Source organism: Sciurus vulgaris (assembly GCF_902686455.1).
Source record: "Sciurus vulgaris genome assembly, chromosome: 8".
Classification (NCBI taxonomy): domain Eukaryota; kingdom Metazoa; phylum Chordata; class Mammalia; order Rodentia; family Sciuridae; genus Sciurus; species Sciurus vulgaris.
Window position 1 is genome coordinate 130,925,100 of NC_136468.1, and position 18,147 is coordinate 130,943,246.

General features: G+C 49.6%; 1 protein-coding gene and 1 pseudogene across 3 annotated transcripts in view; one reads left to right on the forward strand and one right to left on the reverse strand.

Moving 5' to 3' along the window:
• Positions 1 to 2,062: 2,062 nt before the first annotated feature.
• On the reverse strand, positions 2,063 to 3,080 carry LOC306667714 (SH3 domain-binding protein 5-like; annotated as a pseudogene). The gene has a single exon. The product of its transcript is annotated as an SH3 domain-binding protein 5-like (transcript).
• A 5,862-nt stretch (positions 3,081 to 8,942) lies between these two features.
• Positions 8,943 to 18,147, forward strand: part of SGSM1 (small G protein signaling modulator 1) — a 72,334-nt gene continuing 63,129 nt past the window's right edge. For both annotated transcript variants that reach the window (XM_079151268.1, XM_079151272.1), the window contains exons 1-2: positions 8,943 to 9,041; positions 9,125 to 9,168. In XM_079151268.1, the coding sequence (XP_079007394.1) occupies positions 9,023 to 9,041; positions 9,125 to 9,168 (63 nt within the window). In that variant the 5' untranslated portion in view covers positions 8,943 to 9,022. The remainder of the gene's footprint in view (positions 9,042 to 9,124; positions 9,169 to 18,147) is intronic.

Sequence of the window (18,147 nt, forward strand, 5' to 3'; positions counted from 1 at the left end):
AGTAGAGAGCTCGAAGAGCCTGGAAAGGAGCCAATCAGACGAGAGATGATGGCAAGGCTGGAGGAGGCCAATCTCTATCCAGGGGGCTGTGGTCAGAGCCAGAGAGTTCCTTCTGGGACCTTCTCAGGATGGAGCCTTGGTAAGAGTATAGATATGACCAGCCATGAGCTGTGTGGAAGGAGGATGAATTTTGGATTCTGGTGGAATTAGATTTGTATTTTAGCTTTGCAAATATATAGCTAAGAAACTGAAGAATTAGGTTCAGTTACCTGAGATTCAGTTTTCTCACCCACCAAGTGGGCACTGTAAATTAACCTTCTCCACAAAGATGGAGTGCAGATGTATGAGGTTATATTTGCAAAGCAATTTTCTTTGGCAATAGGAAGCTGGGAAGTGCAAGAGGAAAGTGTTGGGAAGCCAGGAGAAGCTAGTTGACATTCTGTCTTTCCAGCTTCCTACTTGATTGACTTCAGGTAAATCACTTTACTACTCTGAGTATCAGTTTCCTTGTATTGGTATAATAACAGAACATCCAACCCAGATTGGTTATAGTGAGGTCACACACTATATGATGTCACACACACAAAGATTTGAGTGCAGAGCACAGAGCAGTGTATGAGCTTGATGAGGGTGCTATTTTTTAAATCTGGTTCTTATCCACCCCAAACTGCAGCCAGAGGAAGTTGTTAGTTCTTGTTGACTCCAATCTTGATGGAGTGCTGGGTTCTTCAGGGTCCTAGCAAAAAAATATTGTCATCTCCACAGTAGCTAAGCTGAAGAGTGTTGGTAAGTGATAGCAATACCACAAATATATTAAATTAATGCAATATCAAACAAAAACACATGCATGGTGCAGGCAGTCCCCAACCGAAGACAGTTTGATGTAGAATTCTTATTCAAAATCAGTTTTTATTATACTCAAGGTATTAAGGCAAGTACCAAATAACCTTGTAATCAGTATACTTTATCACTCAATAAAAAATAAACCACTACAGTAAGAAGAGATATACAAATGACTAAAGTATCCAGCTCTGACAGCTAACAGACAACATGAAATGGGGAGGTTGCTTTCTTTTAAAAATGCTAAATTTTCTTCTAATGGGACAAATAAAATACAGTGTTCTAAATATGCATGATCATAAAAATAAAAAGAGCAGTCTTAACACATACTATGAGCATAACAGACTCCATTGCTTCTATTTAACAGCCTTAGCCAACACATGCCTACTCCCTTTCCTAGCTTTAAGGACAATCTCCTCTGAGGAATACTAGTGTGGTATACCATTAAAAAACTTATTTTTAAAGTTACAACCTACAGAGAAATCAACAGCTTGTCAAGCTAGATATAACACTGGCAACCATTCTTCAAAAGCACTTCTCTTAGAATAAATCCCCTTGACTGGCAGGATAAGGTGTACTATAGAACCTTCTCCCCTAAGCCACAAATCCCCTTCTATGACCTGTCCCTTTTCCCCCATCTCCCCTTCCCCACACTCATATTCACCTTCCCCCCAGAAAAGTGCAGTTCCTGGTAGCCTTCCTAGAAAATGGTTTTGATGGATGTCCCAGCATGCATGCTTTTAAAAAAAACACTTCTGAACAACAGAGGTAATGGACATGAATTGTGTTCTTGCATTTTAAACCTTCACTAGGTCAAAAGGTCATTCTCTGAGTATTTAATTTAAAAATATATATAGATGCTCTGGGATATAATGGGAGAGAATATCTCACTGTCCCCAAGCAAAATGGGGGTCAGAAGGGAAAGATGAAAGCTGGCACCCCAGTTTGGCCAAGCTTCCAGCCCTCTTCCTGGCTGGGTTCTTTCACAGGAGCTAATTATTGATTCCTCCGCACTGTTACAGGGACTGCTCTGCAAAGGCTGTGACCCTGGTCATAGTCCACCTGCAACAACCCTGCTCTGTAAACCCAGCCCAAGAGCTCTTACCAGATGGAAATCCTTCAGCCCTCAAGGTCACTGAAACTTCATTAGTGTAGTTTAGAGTAGATGCTTATGATTTGGCATGTATTATTTAATATATTATTAGCACAACATTCTCCAGTTTCATGTATAGATATTGATTTGAACATGGGTCAGGGCCCTGAATGCCACCATTTTTAGGTCAGCAACAATCCCATCTCTTTCCTTGGAGACCTGAAGGGAGAGATGCTTCACCTGGTCTCCAAGGCCTGGCCCTCAGGGGAGGTGTCACTTTGGCTCTTGGCCCTGCTGCCACCGCCACTCCGGTTGCTGAGACCTCGATTGTTGTTGGCTTTGCACTGTTTTTTTTGTTCTCTGCCCCTTCTGTCTCCTCACTCTCCCTCACATTCAGGGCAGGGGGCCCTGCTGCATTCACTTCAAGGACCCAGCACTGGGAACATCTTCCCAAACTCTGACAGGGACACTGGGTTGGACAGATCCAGGCTGCCAGATCCTTTGACTGCAGTGAACTGGTTGGATATCTCAGATGGGCTCAGTGGTCCTGAACTAAACCTGATTCAAACTGAGTTTTTGAGTCATCTTCAAACACAAAGTTACTACAGAAACAGCATCCAGCTCAGACTGGCTCCCCACCTGGTCCTCCAACGACCTGCTACTGCCCTTGGTGACCGCCACAGCTCCCAGACCCCTTGGCACTGAAGCATGGCTGAGGCTGGTGAAGGATCTCATCTGAGATCCTCCCCATGTTCTTCAGGGCTGCCTAGCACTCGCCCTTTGCCAGTGTCAGTGTGGCTTCCGGATCATCCCAGTCTTCTTTGGCTGCTCAAGCTGCACCCAGTACTTTCCCTTGAGTTCAAAATAAGCTCTGGACTTGTTGATGGCCCTCTTGAGTTTCTTTTCCAGCTGTCACATGCCACCTATGGCGGCATCGTACCTGGAACCTGGCTGTAGCCTCCTTAAGCACCAGCTCGCTCCTCCTCTTGGTCTGTCTCACCTCCAGACTCTCCATCTCCTGCCAGGTCAACTGCAGCCTGTCATCCTCCAGCAGCTGGAGGTCACTTTGACAGCACAGAGCACGTCTGTGGCCCTCTGGAAATCCTGAGTGGCTTTCTGAGCCTGCCTCACCCATGTCCCTCTCCATGCCTTCCAGTAGGGCTTCCAGTCCTCCAAGGCTTTGCCAGTTTTTCTCACCAGTTCATCCAGTTTCACCATTGCCTCAACAAGAACTGAGAGGAACTTGTGACGAGCATTCTCAGGTCAGTCTCCTGTTGATAGCATCTGTGGATTGATTTAACTTCTCCAGTTCTCCCTGTATCCAGGGGCCCACCTCTGTCCCCCACCTGCTCACCGCCGCCTCTTCACAAGCCCAGCAAGATCGGGGAAGTGCTGTGGCTGGCACCAGGGAGGTGCCCCTGGCCAATTGACTTGGGATTTTTTGACATTACAATGATGCAGGAATGACATGCATTCAGTAAAAACCATATTTTGAATTTGCATCCTTTCCTGGACCAATTATAAATAGTACAATGATCTCTCACGATGCTGAACTGTGGCTGGAGCCCTGCTCCCAGCCAGCCTCAGGATCAGGAGAGGAAGCATCTGACCCTCTACAGTGGGCTGTGGCCCTCTACACTGGGCTGTGACCCTCTACACTGGGCTGTGACACTCTACAGTGGGCTGTGACCCTCTACAGTGGGCTGTGACCCTCTACACTGGGCTGTGACCCTCTACACTGGGCTGTGACACTCTACAGTGGGCTGTGCTGCAGAGCGAGGATGTGTGGTAGGTTTGCTGCATTGGTGCATTTTCGACTTTTAGTGTTTTCTGATGGGTTTATTACAATGTAGCCCCACATAGGTGGAGAAGTATAGGCCCAGGCAGGGTCTAGGGTCAACAACATGCAATAGTGTTGTATTCCAGAGACAGCAGCAGCAGAGATGTCAGTCATTTGGGATGGAGAGAACTGCTGTTCTAGTGTTTCTTTCTGAACCATGTAACCTTGAGGTCTCTCCCAGAATAGAGAGTCCCTCTTCACCTTCCTGGTTAAGGACATGGCTGATGGGCTTGCTTAGAGCAATAGAATACAGTGGAGGGTGGGATACCAGCAAGTGCCAGATCTGGCATTGCCTGCCATGCTCTACCTTTTGTGCTTCTGTCATTTGCCAACAGAAGAATGTGCTCTGATGGATCCAGAAAAAGGAGACCCATGGGGGAAATCTGAACCCAACTGGCAGCCTGGACCAAGTTTAGCCAAGGCCAAGAGAAAGCCAAAGCCCACCTGCAAAGTCACAAATGTTTGTTCTAGTAGCCACTGAAATGTTGAGGGTGTTGGCTACCCCATGAAACTAACAATACATCTCTCTGAATAAAGGGGACAAGAAGAGGTGTGTTCCTGGACTGGACTGTCAGCAGTTTTATAAGAGTGGTGACTGGTTGTACAATGACTTTCTAAAAACCCATCATGTCTCCCCAGTCACATCAGAATACACAATCAGTTTATTCTGCACCTAATTTATATTTCCATGAGGAAAAAAGAAAACCTTCCTAATTGCTACTAAAAGAGAGGGGTTCATGCAGTGCCAGGGAGCAACTCTTGGTTGGTCCTCACCTCAAGGTTTTCCACCTCTCTGTTGGCTGGACTTCCATCCCTTCCCGTTTCTACTGAGACACTTAATTTACAGAGGGCTACTTAGTCTGCCGCAGAAAGCTGCCATTTGCCATTTGCTGATGTTCCTTTAAGTGCCGCCTTGGACTTCATCACAAAACCTCCTGGCCATGATTTCATCTCAAAGGGCAGGCTGATTGACGTCCCCAGAACAGCAGTTCAATATGAATTCTGACACCTATCCATCTTAACAGTCCCAGGGTTGAGGTTAGGATCAAAATGAGATTTCCTGAAAATATTTACTTTTTCCCTCTTACTTTTATTGGTGCATGATAGGTGTACATAATGGTGGGATTTGTTGCTACATATTCATACATGCATGCACAAAGATAATCTAGTTTGGCCAATATCACTCCACAGCTCCCCAGCTCCTCCCACTCCTGGCCCCTTTTCTCAACTGATCTTTCTTGATTTCTATAAGTTCCACCCCACCTTTTCCTTTTTCTTCTCCATCTTCACATATGAGAGAAAACACACATCCTGTATTTGTGCCTCTAAGTTCTTCGGGGATGTAGGTGAGTAGGTTTTTCCTTGATGTGTCCTTAACTGGTTTTGGTATGTGTGCAATACTGGCTTCACAAATTGGAAGTGTTCCATCCCTTTCTATTTCATGGAGTAGTTGGAAGAGTCTTGGCCTTAGTCCCTGTTTAAAGGCTTTTGGTGGAACTCAGCTGGGAGTCCATCCAGATCTGGGTTTTTCTTTGTTCAAAGGTTTTTTATTACTGCCTCTATCTCATTACAAGTTATTGGTCTGTTTAGGTTTTCTATTTCCTTTTGATTCAATTTTGGTAGATCATATTTATCTAGAAATGTAACCATTTCTTCTAGGTTTTCCAATATATTGAGGTACAAATTTTCAAAATAGTCCCTAATGATCTGCTGGATTTCTGTGATGTCTATGGTGATTTCTCCTTTTTCATCTCTAATTTTGTAAATGTGCTTTTTCTCTTGGTTATGTTTGCATAAGGGTTTATCAATCTTGTTTATCTTTTTCAAGAAACAACTCTGTTTCATTGATTCTTTGCATTATTATTATTTTTTCTTCTCAAGTTCATTACTTTTGGCTCTGATCTTAATTATTTCCTTCCCTCAGTGCTTTCTCCTCCATGTCAGCCTGGCTTTTAAACCTTTTCCCACTTACACTGTGCATGGCGTGGGCATCCTCAGTAGAGGGCGCTGAAGGGACCTTGCAGGAAGCAGAGGCCTCTGAAGGGCTAAGCTACTGCACCAGAGCTCCCTGATGCTGATTTGAGCCTGTGCCAGGACGCATGGATCAGGCGATGGGATTCTCAGATTCAGAGGAAAATTCAGGAAAATGTTCCCAGCTCTTTCCAAGCTGATCTTAGGAGATGGTGCCCTTGTGATCAATGATCCAACTTTAGTGGCAGCCACCTGGCTTTGAATTCAGGACCTGAAAGTCCCTGGTCTCACCCATGCCCACCTTCCTGTGGCTGCAGAGCTGAAACACATCAAGTGTTTCATCTCAGAGGAAAATTTCCAGGATATCAAGGAAGGACCAGCACTAGTAAGCCTCCCAGACTCCATGCTTGGCACAGAAAGGAAAAGCATGTGTTTTGAAAAGTGGCTCCTAGAGGAAGGCTCAGGCACCCTTCTTTTCCTAAGTACCCCAGTAGAGTTAGAGGTGCAGATAAGCAAGGTCCATCACTGGGGCCTGAGGTCAGAATTGGAGCTGCTGCTTGCTTGCTGTATGCACCTGAAAAAACAAAAAACAAAAAAAACCCTTTCTTGGTTTTCTTCATTGATGACATTAGGACCCTGGGGGAGGCTGAGTTCAGTGAAGTCATGCAGACAAAGCCCAAAGGCCTCAGCACAGTGCCCTGAACATAGCAGGTCCTCAATCTATGGCAATATTATTATTATCATCATTATTATTTGTGTTAGTCAGCTTTTTGTAGCTGTGACCAAATTACTTGACACAAACAAATTAGAGGAGGAAAGATTTGTTTTGTCTGATGACTTCAGAGAATTCACTTCATGGAAGGCAACAGCAAGGCAGAAACATGGTGGAAAGGTGCAGTGAAGCCAAGCTGCTCAACTCCAGGCAGCCAGGAAGCAAAGAGAGAGAAAGACAAAGGGGCCAGGAACAAGACAGCCTCCCAGGGCAGGTGCCCAGTGAACTACTTCCTCAACTAGGCCCCAACTCCAGTAGTCCAACCAGTTACCAATGAATTAATACATCAAAGGGGTTAAGCAACTGATGAGGTCAGGGTCCACATGATCTGATCACTGCTGCCTAGGAGCCCCGCCTCTGAACCTTCCTGCACTGGGGACCATGCTTTCAACACATGAGTTCTGGGGGACATTGCAGATCAAAACTATAACATCAATAATTTTGTGCTGTCAAGCCAGCATCTCAGACTGGGTTTGTGGCTCAGTGGCAGAGCACTTGCCCAGCATGTGTGAGGCACTGGGCTCAATTCTCAGCACCACATATAAATAAATAAAATAAAGGTTCATTGCCAACTAAAAACTTTCAAATACTTTCCAACTACTTGAGCTAACATTTCAATTTTTTATTTTTTCTAATTTGTTGTACATGACAATAGAATGCATTTATACATTTTGATAGATCATACATAAATGGAGTGTGATTTCTAAAAAAAAAAAAAAAAAAGCTAGCATCTGCCATTCCTCAGTCTCCTGGGGTCTCAGCACAGTGGAGATCCCCTCTTTCACCGAGGGTTAGACATGTGTCTCAAGTCAGGTAATGCAGATCTTAAGCCTACAGTGCTCTCTTTCCCCGAATGGGAGCACACCAACGACTGTCCTTGCCAGGTGAAAATTTCCAAGGCCCCCCTTTCTGGCGTTCAGGACCTACCTTGATTTCATCCCATTTCCAAGGTCTGCAGGCCCCATGGACTCTGGGAACAGTTGTCATCTTTCCAGTTTATTCCTATTTGCCCAGATAAGCCAAAATTGACTGTGTGGTTTATAACCAGAGAACCCAGCCACTGACAAATGGAAAAGACAGAATCCTGGATCTACCACTGCAGGGAAAGGGCACTCTCGAGCTGTCCCTCAGTCCTTCTGAAGGGAGGACAAAAGCCAGGGTGCGTTGGCAGTACTGCAGATGCTGAAAGCAGCCTTTGAGGCCCTAACAGGATCTTGACCACTAGCCCTCTGGTGCAAATCCCAATGTGGTTCGCCTTGCTCGTGCCACTCCAGTCCCATGAGTCTCCTCCCTTTGTCACCCTCAGAAGGCTCACTCCTACCTCAGGGCCTTTGCATTTACTGTTTCTTTCACTCAAACTGCTTTACCTCTGAACTTGCCTCCCTCAACCACCCTATTGTTGCTGACTTTAAGAATGCAGGTTAAGTCAGCACAATGATGCACACCTGTAATCCAAGCGGCTCAGGAGGCTGAGGCAGGAGGATGGAGAGTTCAAAGCCAGCCTCAGCAACGCTGAGGTGCGAAGTAACTCAGTGAGAACCTGTCTCTAAATAAAATATAAAATAGGGCTGGGGATGTGACTCTGTGGTTGAGTGCCTCTGAGTTCAATCCGCAGTACCCAAAAAGAAAAAGACAATAATGCAGTTTAGCATTTGCCACTTGTCAAGCATTTTGTTATGTCTTGATATATAGTTCCTTAAAATTGTAGTTGTTAGGAAAATAAGAACGACCTGTCTTCCTCCTGCCTCTCTTCCCAGCGATATTCTCGCTTTATGCCACGCTTGTAACCTTTTAGTGTGCACGGAGGTTCAGCCTTCCAATACAAGATCTCCTGGCTTCTTTTCAGAGCAGCCTTGTTCATGTCGGGCTCACCACTGACGCCGAGAACCAAGAGCTCCCTGAGTCCTCAGAGTAGACGCACCTGTGCAGTCAGCCACTCAGTTGGGGCTGTCAGTTAACTTCCGCACTGCATTCTGGTACACATATTAATGCACATTTTTACATATGCACATTTCCAAAAGGCCATGATTGGTGCCAGGTTTCATTTGAAGGTTACCATAATTTGTATTATATTTCCTGATTCAATGAAAGTTTTTTTTATATGTCTAAATAAAAAATGAAAGAAAATGTTTTTTAAAAAGAGAGCGCAGATACACGCACAGAGAACGGCAGTAGCAGCTCCACCGTCCCTAGACAACTTGCTCGGCCTGGCACCCATCAGAGATCCCATGAAGGATGCTCGCCCACCCTACCCCATGCAGCAAGCGGACAGGGGCATTGGACATGGGGCGGGCGGGCCAAGGCGGGTTGGCTCAGCGCACACTTCTGCCTGGGGGTCTGGGGTGGGTGTGTTCGCGAGGGCGGGACTGCAGCGCCATGACGTCACGGCCTGGGCGGTCCCTGGCGCTCGCCCCGCCCCGCGCAGCTGCAGCAGAGCACTGATCCCAGGAGCCGCCGCCGCCGCTGCCTGCGACAGGACCGGAGCCGAGAGGACGCTGCACGAGCCATGGCTACTGCCCCTGCCGGTAAGGTGGGCGCAGGCGGGAGGGAGGACAGCCCGGGTCGCTCCCGCCGCGTGCTCACCCGCGCCCTCCGGCTTGTCCCCCAGGGGCGGAGACCCGGCAGAAGCTGCTGCGCACTGTGAAGAAGGAGGTAGGTGCCGGCCAGCCCTCGGGGAGGGCGCAGCCGCCTTGGGTGGGGGCAGCGGCTCCTGGAGAGGTCCTCCCTGGTGACCGGGCCGCTGCACTAGAGGCGGGCTCACCGGGTGGGTATCTATTTCCACAGGCCGGTAGGTGTGGCCTGAGTTCGGGGTTGTGGGCTGGAGGTGTGGGGGTTCCTCTGGTGTCTTCAGGCTGTGTGCGGGGGCGGATGCGGCGTGAGGCTCCTCCAGGTGGGGGCCATACCTTGAGGTGTCTGGGTGGGACCCCGTCATGTGAATGAACAGGTGTGTGGGTCTAGTGAAGGGTCTTAAAGAGAGACGAGCTCCGGGGGACAGGCAGGCCTGTCGCAGGGGCGATGTTGAATGGCGCTGCACAGGGGGCCCAACGTTCAGCAAAGGGGAGAGGTTCAGTTTGGGGGCATAAAGACTCCCTCCTGCACCCCCACATTCTCAGTCCTCGGAGCCACCTCCAGGAGCCAGGAGGCCCCTCCTCGAGGGTCCCAGGTCAGGGTTTGTAGACTGCTCTTTTGGCAGGCAGGGTCTGCTCACCCCTACCTCCCCACACAGGAAGATGACAGACAGGCTTTGGCTGCCCCTCTGCCCTTTCACTGTCCCTTGGGCCAGCCTGGAGCTTAGTCCAGCCTCTGGATTCACAGTCAGAGGTTCCTGAGGTGGGAGCATTTCTAGGGATTTCTAGGGGACTAAGGATGGCATTTGCATGTCTGAGAATACGTGCATCTGTCTGGAGATGTCCTAGTGCATTTCTAGGTATTGTGCGTATGTGCATCTGCATGGGTGAACTGTTTTGTGAGTCTGTGTGATGCATAAGTACTCGTGAATGAACAAGGCTGTGATTGTGTGTGTATGTGTGTGTGTGTGTGTGTGTGGCCCTCCCCTTTCACCACCTGCCCCCTACTACTCAGCCTGGCACCCCATTGCAGCCATGTTAGCGTCTTCTGAGTTGTCAGCCCAAGATCTTGCATGGCTGTAGACCTTGTGGGCCAGTCTGGTTCTTGTGTGTGCATGGGTGTGTATGTGTGTACATGTGTGTACGTGTGTGTGGGGGGGGGGGGTTTGAAGCATTTGGTGGCAGCACTGAGCACTGAGGAACTGAGGAGCCCCTCCCCGTGAAGAGGCAGACAGCCCTCTGGAGGCTAGAACCTGTTGCTGCCCCCTGCTCAGGATGTGTGTGTGTGTGTGTGTGTGTGTGTGTGTGTGTGTGTGTTGACTTTTCCTTTTTAAGAATCATCTCCAGGGCTGGTTGCACATCTAGCGTTTTCCAGCACATCTAGCGTTTTCCAATAAGGAAACGTGCAAGAAATCTGGGATCCCTCGGAACAGCCCAGAGTTTTTCTGAAAGCCATAATTTTAGGAATAAGAGTGTTTATTTACTGGGGGCTACTCTGTGCCATGCTCTCAGTGTGCAGTAGACTTATGAGGTGGGTAGGTTATCCCCATTTTACAGACAGGGAATGGCTTGCCCGAGAACATCCACCCAGGAAGGGGCAGATTCAGGACTTAGCACCCCAGTCTGTCTGACATCAGAGCCAAGCTCTTACCCACCCCGCTCCCTGTACCACAAATGCTTCCACCCACACCTACACAGTGCCACAGCCTTGGAATGTGAGGGGTACCTAGTTTGCAATGTGTATATATAGGTGGGAATCCTGTGACCTGGAGAGTAAGCAGTGTTTCAAGGGCACAGATCCAGTGCAGGGGAACTGGGTCCAATGTGCCATCCTTGAGCTCTCTTTTCAGCATGGGTTCTCCTAACAGCGTGGTGAAAAAAAAAATCTGCATCCCTCAAAGCAGACCTCCTCCATTCTTTCCTTCCTTTGCTCACCTCCTTTGCAAGGGACATCTCTTCCAGTGTCAGAGAGCCAGTCTTCAGTGGGATAGAACTGAAAGCTCTTATTCAGAAATCAGAGCACCAAATCAGGTCTTCCTTCGCCCCTTCCTCTGGGTTCAGAGGCGCCATGTCCCTGAGTGTCACAGCCTCACCCTTCTTTCTGGAAGGTGTGTCTTAATTGGCTTCCCTAGATAAGCTGGGCAGCTTGCAAGCTTGGCGTAAGTCTTTGCAGCCACTAAGGGACTGGCACAATCCATGAGGCTGGAAGGTCTGTCCACTACTGACCTGGGAAGCTCTCAGGACCCAGGACCAATGAAACAGATCAAGAAGGGACTTCAAGCTCAGCCAGAACTGGGTTCAAGTCAAATCCTGGAGTCTTTTAAAAATTTTTTTAACTGAGGGTTGTGTGTCTGACACCAGTTTTGTTCTATAGGTACAGCAGTGAAGCAGACAGGCTCAACCCCTGCCCTCCTGGGGCTCAAATTCTCCTGCAAGAGAAAGACCCTGGCAGATTCTCAAGAATAATATGAGCATAATTACAGGAGGCACTTGGCACCGTAAGAACACCAAACAGGGGGATAGTGGTGTCGCTTAGTGGTAGAGCATTTGCCATGTGTGCAGGAGGCCCTGGGTTCCATCACCAGCACCACAAAAGGAAATAAAGAAAGAGAGAAGACACAAGACAGAGCACAGGAAGAACTGCACACATACAGGGGGTCAGGGAAGGATTCTCTGAGGGTGTGATGTTGAAGAAGAGACGTGAAACATTAGTGGGCTTTGTAGGTAGTGGTGTGAAGTAGCTGGGTAAGAGGGAACTCCATTCCAGACAGGGAACCGTATGTGCCAGAGGCTTTGTTTCTGGATGGAGCAAGGTGAATTTGATGAGACTGAAGTAGCTGGAGCAGGGAGGAAGGAGGACTATGCAGGCTGTAGAGAAAGTGGGGTGTGTGGTCTTACCCTAAGAGCAAAGGGGAAAGAATTTGGAGGATGCTGGGAATATGGAAGGAAGGGAGCAGAGATTGATGGTTCTCTAGTTATACCACCTTGGAGAAGCACCTGTCTTCACATTTACAAGTGTCAGAGTTTGGGTTTATTCATAATGGGAATGAAAATTACTCACCTGGCAGGACCAACCATGTGAAAACACCCACCAGGTTCACCTGAGCTATTCCAGGGCAGTGTTATGCCTTTTCCTTTTCCCCATGTGCCACCAAGGTAAAGCTGGAGACCAGGTGGCCTCAGCAGGCATTCCTCTGGTTAGTTCCAGCCAGCTCTACCCTGACTCCTTCTTGGCTAACTGGTCTCCCTGCCACCCCTTAATTTTGTTTTGGTTCCCGGAGTGAGCAGTGACCAGCTTCTCGTTGCCATGACAACTGCCATTAAAGGAACCAGCCACGTGATGTCAGTTGATAAGGGAAGCTAAGTGACTAACTGCCTTGTTTTCCTGCCTCTGGCTGGGCCTGGGAGGCCTCTTAATTGGAAAAGAGAAGGCAGGGCCTTGTGGGTGGCAGATGAGACCCAGGGAGGAGGCAGGGGGATGGGGCGGGTCCTGCAGGGGAAGCTGATTTTAGTTCTGTGAGCTGGGGCTGGTGGGAGGGGTGCCACTGCAGAGCCATCTGCACAGCTGGCCAGTGGAGTGTGTTTGGGGATGAGCCTCCCAGCCCAGGATGGGAGAGGTGGGGCAGTTCAGCAAGGCTGGAGGTACCTGCTGTTTCCATGGGAACTGCATGGTTTGACTCTCTCTTCACGAACCAGGGCAATAGCTTGGTCCCTCCCCCAAACTTGGCTTGCCAAATGATATACAGGTTGCCCATTAAATATGAATTTCAGAAAAACAGGGAATATGTTTTTAGTATGTGTTGCTAAATATGGCAGCCCTACTCCAGGACACATTTGGCATGCTTTGGAACATTTTGGTTGTCTCTGTTGGGAATGACCCTGACATCCAGCAGAAAGAGACCAGGCATGGGGCTCACAACAGCCTGCACTGCAGAAGACTCCCCCACCCCAACCACATCATCAGCAGGGAGCATCCAACCCAGTATGGCAATACTGTCCCTGTCTCTTTTCCAAAATGCTGGGACCAGAAGTATTTTGGATGTCTTTTAGATTTTGGAATATTTGCATACACAAAATGAGGTGTCTTAGGGATGGGGCCCAGATCTACACAAGTAATTCATTTATGCTTCATTTATGCTGAAGGTAACTTTATATAGTATTAGTGAGCTGTCACATGAGGTCAGGTGTGGAATTTTCCATGAGTGGCATTATGTTGACATCAGTTAGGTTCAGATTTTGGATTCTTGGATTAGAAATACTCAAACTGTACCGGTAAGGTTGGAAAAGCTGCCGTCTCCTGATGCTGATGTACCCCACACCCACCTCTGCCCTTCTCGCTAGTCTGATGTGCACCGTCCTCTTCTTGAGTAACTCATTGTTGCCTGTTTTACATTGTTTCACATGCATGTTTTGGGGGTTGAGAGGGAAAGTGGGGGCTGTGGTTGCTTTGCTGTGTTGTTTGGGACAAACTTCCTGAGCCTGCATCAGTGTCTCACCTGTAAAGTGGCTTGGGCCATCGGAGGATGGACTCTGTGCTAACGTTACCATTGTTTGATCCTCCTGCTCATGGAAGGGTTCTGTGGTGCTGGGAACCAGGCCAAGGAGATCCCAAGCCAGATCTCCTTCACTCCCCACCAGAGCCCCACGGGGAGAATCATCATCTTGACTTACTCTGTGAGGAACCAATGGGACAGAAATATTAAGTAGCCTGCTTTGAGGTCACATCGACAGTCTGCAGAGCAGTTAGAATTCATGCACGACTTCAGGTTCTTGTGACCCTGGCATTCAGAGGGTAACAGGAGGGAACTGTGAACTTCAGGCAGGGAACATGACTTGGGGCCAGGTACACACAGAGGAAGGAGATGAGGCAGGAGGGTCCATTCATACCGGTCTGTGCAGGACTGTGGGAGCCAGGCTGCAGCCTTGGTACTCACCTCAACAGGTAGCAGGGCTATAGAATAAGTAAGAGCAGGGGAGGGTTTGCTTAGGGCTGGACAGGATGTCTCAGCTGATAGCAAGAATGAGGGTGGACACTGTCTTCCGGATCATAAAATAAGACTTCCTATTTTCCTCTCTCTCCTTTTCTTACTTCCATAAATACTTAGCATCTACTTTGTTCCAGGCCCTGTTCCATAAGATGCAGATTGAGTACTTACTCACAAGCTTTCATTGAGTGTACAGTCCACTCTGGGGAGGTGTAGATAGATAATATATCTCAAAAGTGCCAAGTGCTATGGGGAAAATACAGGATGGAGAGAGATGAAAGGGCTCACCAGAGGTGGTGGCAGGGTTGGCTTCTCTGAGGGGATGACATTTCAGCAGAGAGCTGAAGGAAGGGAGGATGTAGACGTCTACAGGAAGGGTGTTTCTGGCAGAAGGATCAGCATAAGCCAAGTCCTCGAGCTGGGAAAAGAGAGTAGCAAGGAGACCAATGAAACCTGAGCAGAGTGAAGGAGAGTGACGATGAGATCAGAGAAAGAACAGGGTCCATCATGCAGAACCTCGTGGCTGCTGAAGTCTTTGGCTCTCACTCTGGGTAAGACGGGGACCCTGGGGGAGATTTGAGCAGGGGAGGGATGTGTGCATGTTGGGGATGAGTGGGAAGGAAGCAAGGATCCTAGGTCATCAGGCAAGAGAGGAAACTTCTGCCTGTTTTTTGCAGAGTTTTGATTCTGGGATGGGAACCCCAGGCCCCATCCTGCACTCCCTGCCAGCAGGGAAGGTGTTGCAGAATGCTCCTCCATTGAATGAGTGCAGAACTTCCAAGGGGACATTTTGGGGCCCCCTGAGGTCTGTAGGACTGACTCAGTTCAGCTGCATGCTGCGTGTTTGTGGACTGATTGCGGCAGAAATTCTCATGAATAAGGCAGTCCCATCCTGATGTATTTTGAGGGTCTTTCAGGGCTCTGGCAGCACAGCTCCTGGGAGCTTGAGATAGTGACAGGCATCTCTGGGAGACTCGAGCACCCTGGTTCTCAGTGGTGAGGACAGCAGGAGGGCCTGGCTTTCTGCTTCCTTGTGTCTCCTGTGCCATCCAGCTGCATCTCTCTAAGGCAGCTTTGTAGGGTGCTACCTGAGCTGGTGGGAGCATTTTGTCATGGGTTAGCAGGTATTTAAGGACACTTTTGTCACCCCTGTGGGCCCGCAATTGCTAAGACTTCAGAACCCTGATGGGACAAGACATTCCCTGAGTCCTTGCTCTCAACTCTCTATCCCTATCAACCCAGTTGAGTCCTAGCAGGTCCCTGTTTCTGCTTTCTAAGCAGGTGTTTGCACAGCTGCAGGAGTCTCTGTGCTTCAGCGCATGCGATTGGCTGTTGCCGCCCTCTGTGACCAGGCCCTCCCTGTTTCCTCTACTTGGAATTTGCCAAATTGGCATTTAAGACTTAAGAAAACTTGATAGCTGACAAGGCTTTGGGAGTCTTCCTCCCCTGCAGGAAAACCAGGTCTCAGCTAAAAACACCCTAAGGTAATAAAAGCCTTTAAAAAACAAATCAGAAACTGAGCCTGTTCTGTGGACCCTCTCCTTTAACTTTCCCCATGCCTGTGCAGTGAAGCAAACACCTTCTCCTGTGGATTAGGAAACTGGGCTCAGAGATGGCAGGTAACTTGCCTGAGGTTCCAGATACTGTGAGTGGTTCACCAGGGATCTGGATGAAACCCTGCTTTTCATTGCTCTGCAGCTGAAACCAACAGCCCCCACGTGGCTGTGACCTATGCTGGGAGGTGGAGTTGGCAAAGGGCCAGACTGTGGAATCACATAGTCCTGGGTTTGAATTGTGGTCCTGCCCATTTAGTAGCATGTGGACCTCTGGGGTGACAGTGTCTTTGTCCCCATGTAGCAGTGCTGCTGAGCTGTCACTGCTGGGCCATCTGTATGCAGGAAGGGGTGCTTGACTCACCCCATTGGGACCAAGATGGACTCGGTCACAGAGGGACACTTTGCTGCCCTCTGGACACAGATGAGCTCAAGATGCTCTCAAAGCAGGAGCGGGCTCCCCCTGGGTAAACCCTGGGCTTGGGGTGCTGCAGCCTGCAGATCTGTGCTAGAGGATGCATGGAAGGGCTGTTTCTTGATTCCAGAAGGAGGAAGTCCTTTGGTAGGAGCCTCCTGGCCTGTATTGGAGTTGCCCTGAGCCCCTGGGCCAGAGGAGACTGGGTGTGTTGCTGGGGGAGCCCTCCACATGCAGTGGGCAGGACCCCCAGGAGGAAGCTAGGCTGTTCTTGAGGGTGTGGACTGAGAACCTGAGTCATTCTGAGTGTCTGGGAGTGGAGGGAGACTGGGTAGGTGAGGCAGTCATGGTCCTAGCCCCACAGTCTCCATGGGTGACTGTGTGTGGAGGACCAGCCTGAAGGACCCTTATGCCAAGAGGCCCCAGGTAAGCACCCTAGATTCAGTGTCCAGGGAAGCGTCCTTGTGGAGGACTGTCTGAGGGACCTGGACAGGATGCTTAGTGGTAGCTCTGTTGCAGGAACCTCATCCCTAAGCCCTGAACATCCCTCCTGGGTCCCAGCAGGCTGACCAGTCCTCACCTGTTGGGAACAGTGCCTGGCACCTATTTATAGCAAGCCAGTGAGCCATTAACCAGGGCCAGGCTGGCAGCGGAGTTGGAGGCCTTGGCTTCTCCTTACACCCCACTGCCTGCCCCTAAGGCAGGTTCAGAGGAACTAGTCCTAGGCCACCGCTTTGTCCTTTTCATCCTGATCTCCCCTCCCTCTTGTCCTTCCTGGGGCTGCAGCATGCCCCCAAGCCCTGGCTCGTCTTTCATTACCTGTGCTGTGTGGCAGGAAGAGGGGAGGGTGGGTCAGGTCCACCCTGCAACGAACGCAACTCATTCCCCAGCCCTGGCTGAGCTCCTGCAGTGCTGGGGGAGATGGAGCGACCACAGTGAGCAAAGGGAGCCCTCCTGGAGCCCATGGTCTAGATGGAGGGACCCAGAGGGGACAAGCAGATGAAGAAATAGAATGAATTCAGAAATGATTGAGGAAACAGCAAAGGGGAGAGAGAGGGCCAGGGTGGGCCTTGGGGGCAATCAGGGTGGGCTTCTCAGAGGAGGTGTCATGGGAGCTGATGGCTTATTGATGGAAAGGAGCTTCTGGGCCAAGAACTGGGGAATGGCAGAGTAACAGCACTCAGGCAGGAACCAGCTGGCAGCCTGGGGAAAGCACAGGTAATGAGGTAGAGAGAGGTAGGGACAGGTTGGGGACAGACAAGGAGAGGTGGGCTCTCCTGACCCTGAGTCTTCCTCAAAGTCTTCCTGGAGAAATGGCAGGGAGGGCTTCTGAGCTGTCACCATCAGACCCCTTCTCTGCAAAGACCCCAAGCCCCTTGCAGGCCAGGCTATGCTGAGTGTGTGGAGAGGTTGGTTGGAAGGAGGCACTGGGTCTGTTTGCCCTGAGCTCTGGCTTCCTGCCCACCCCTCCTCCCAGTGCAGAGCCAGCACACACACACATCTTCCTCTTTCTCTTTTTAAGTAGACAAATGTTTAGAGCAGTTTATGGTTCACAGCAAAAATGAGGGGAAGGTGCAGAGATTCTCCAGTGCCTGGATTCCTGCACATGCACAGCCTCCTCCACTAGCAATGCCCACCAGAGAGGCACCTTTGTTACAATTCAGGAACTCACGTCATTGTAACCGAGAGTCTGTGGCTTACCTTAATCTTCACTTGTAGAATGACCTGTGCCCACCTTTGCCCTCTCCCAGGGCATTTCCACTCCCTCACATGCCCCCAATGTTCCACCTGTTCATCCTGTCCCCTGCCAGCCCCTAGTGACCACTGATCTTTTCCCTGCCTCTTTAGCCTTCTCCCTTCCTGAACGCCACCTCATTGGGTCATATGGTCTGCAGCCTTTGCAGATCAGCCTCTTCACTTAGTAATAAGCATTGAAAGGTGGAGATTTGTTCTTGTTCGGACAGTTCCCCTTGGAGGACTTGCTTGAGGCTGGAGAGAGGTGGGAAGTGCCAGGTGTGCTGGGAGAGCTTGACTGTGAAATTGGGGCCCAGGGCAGCAGTGGAGCTGGCAGGTGCTGCTGCCCCTGGCTCTGGGAGCAGGGGATTGGCCAT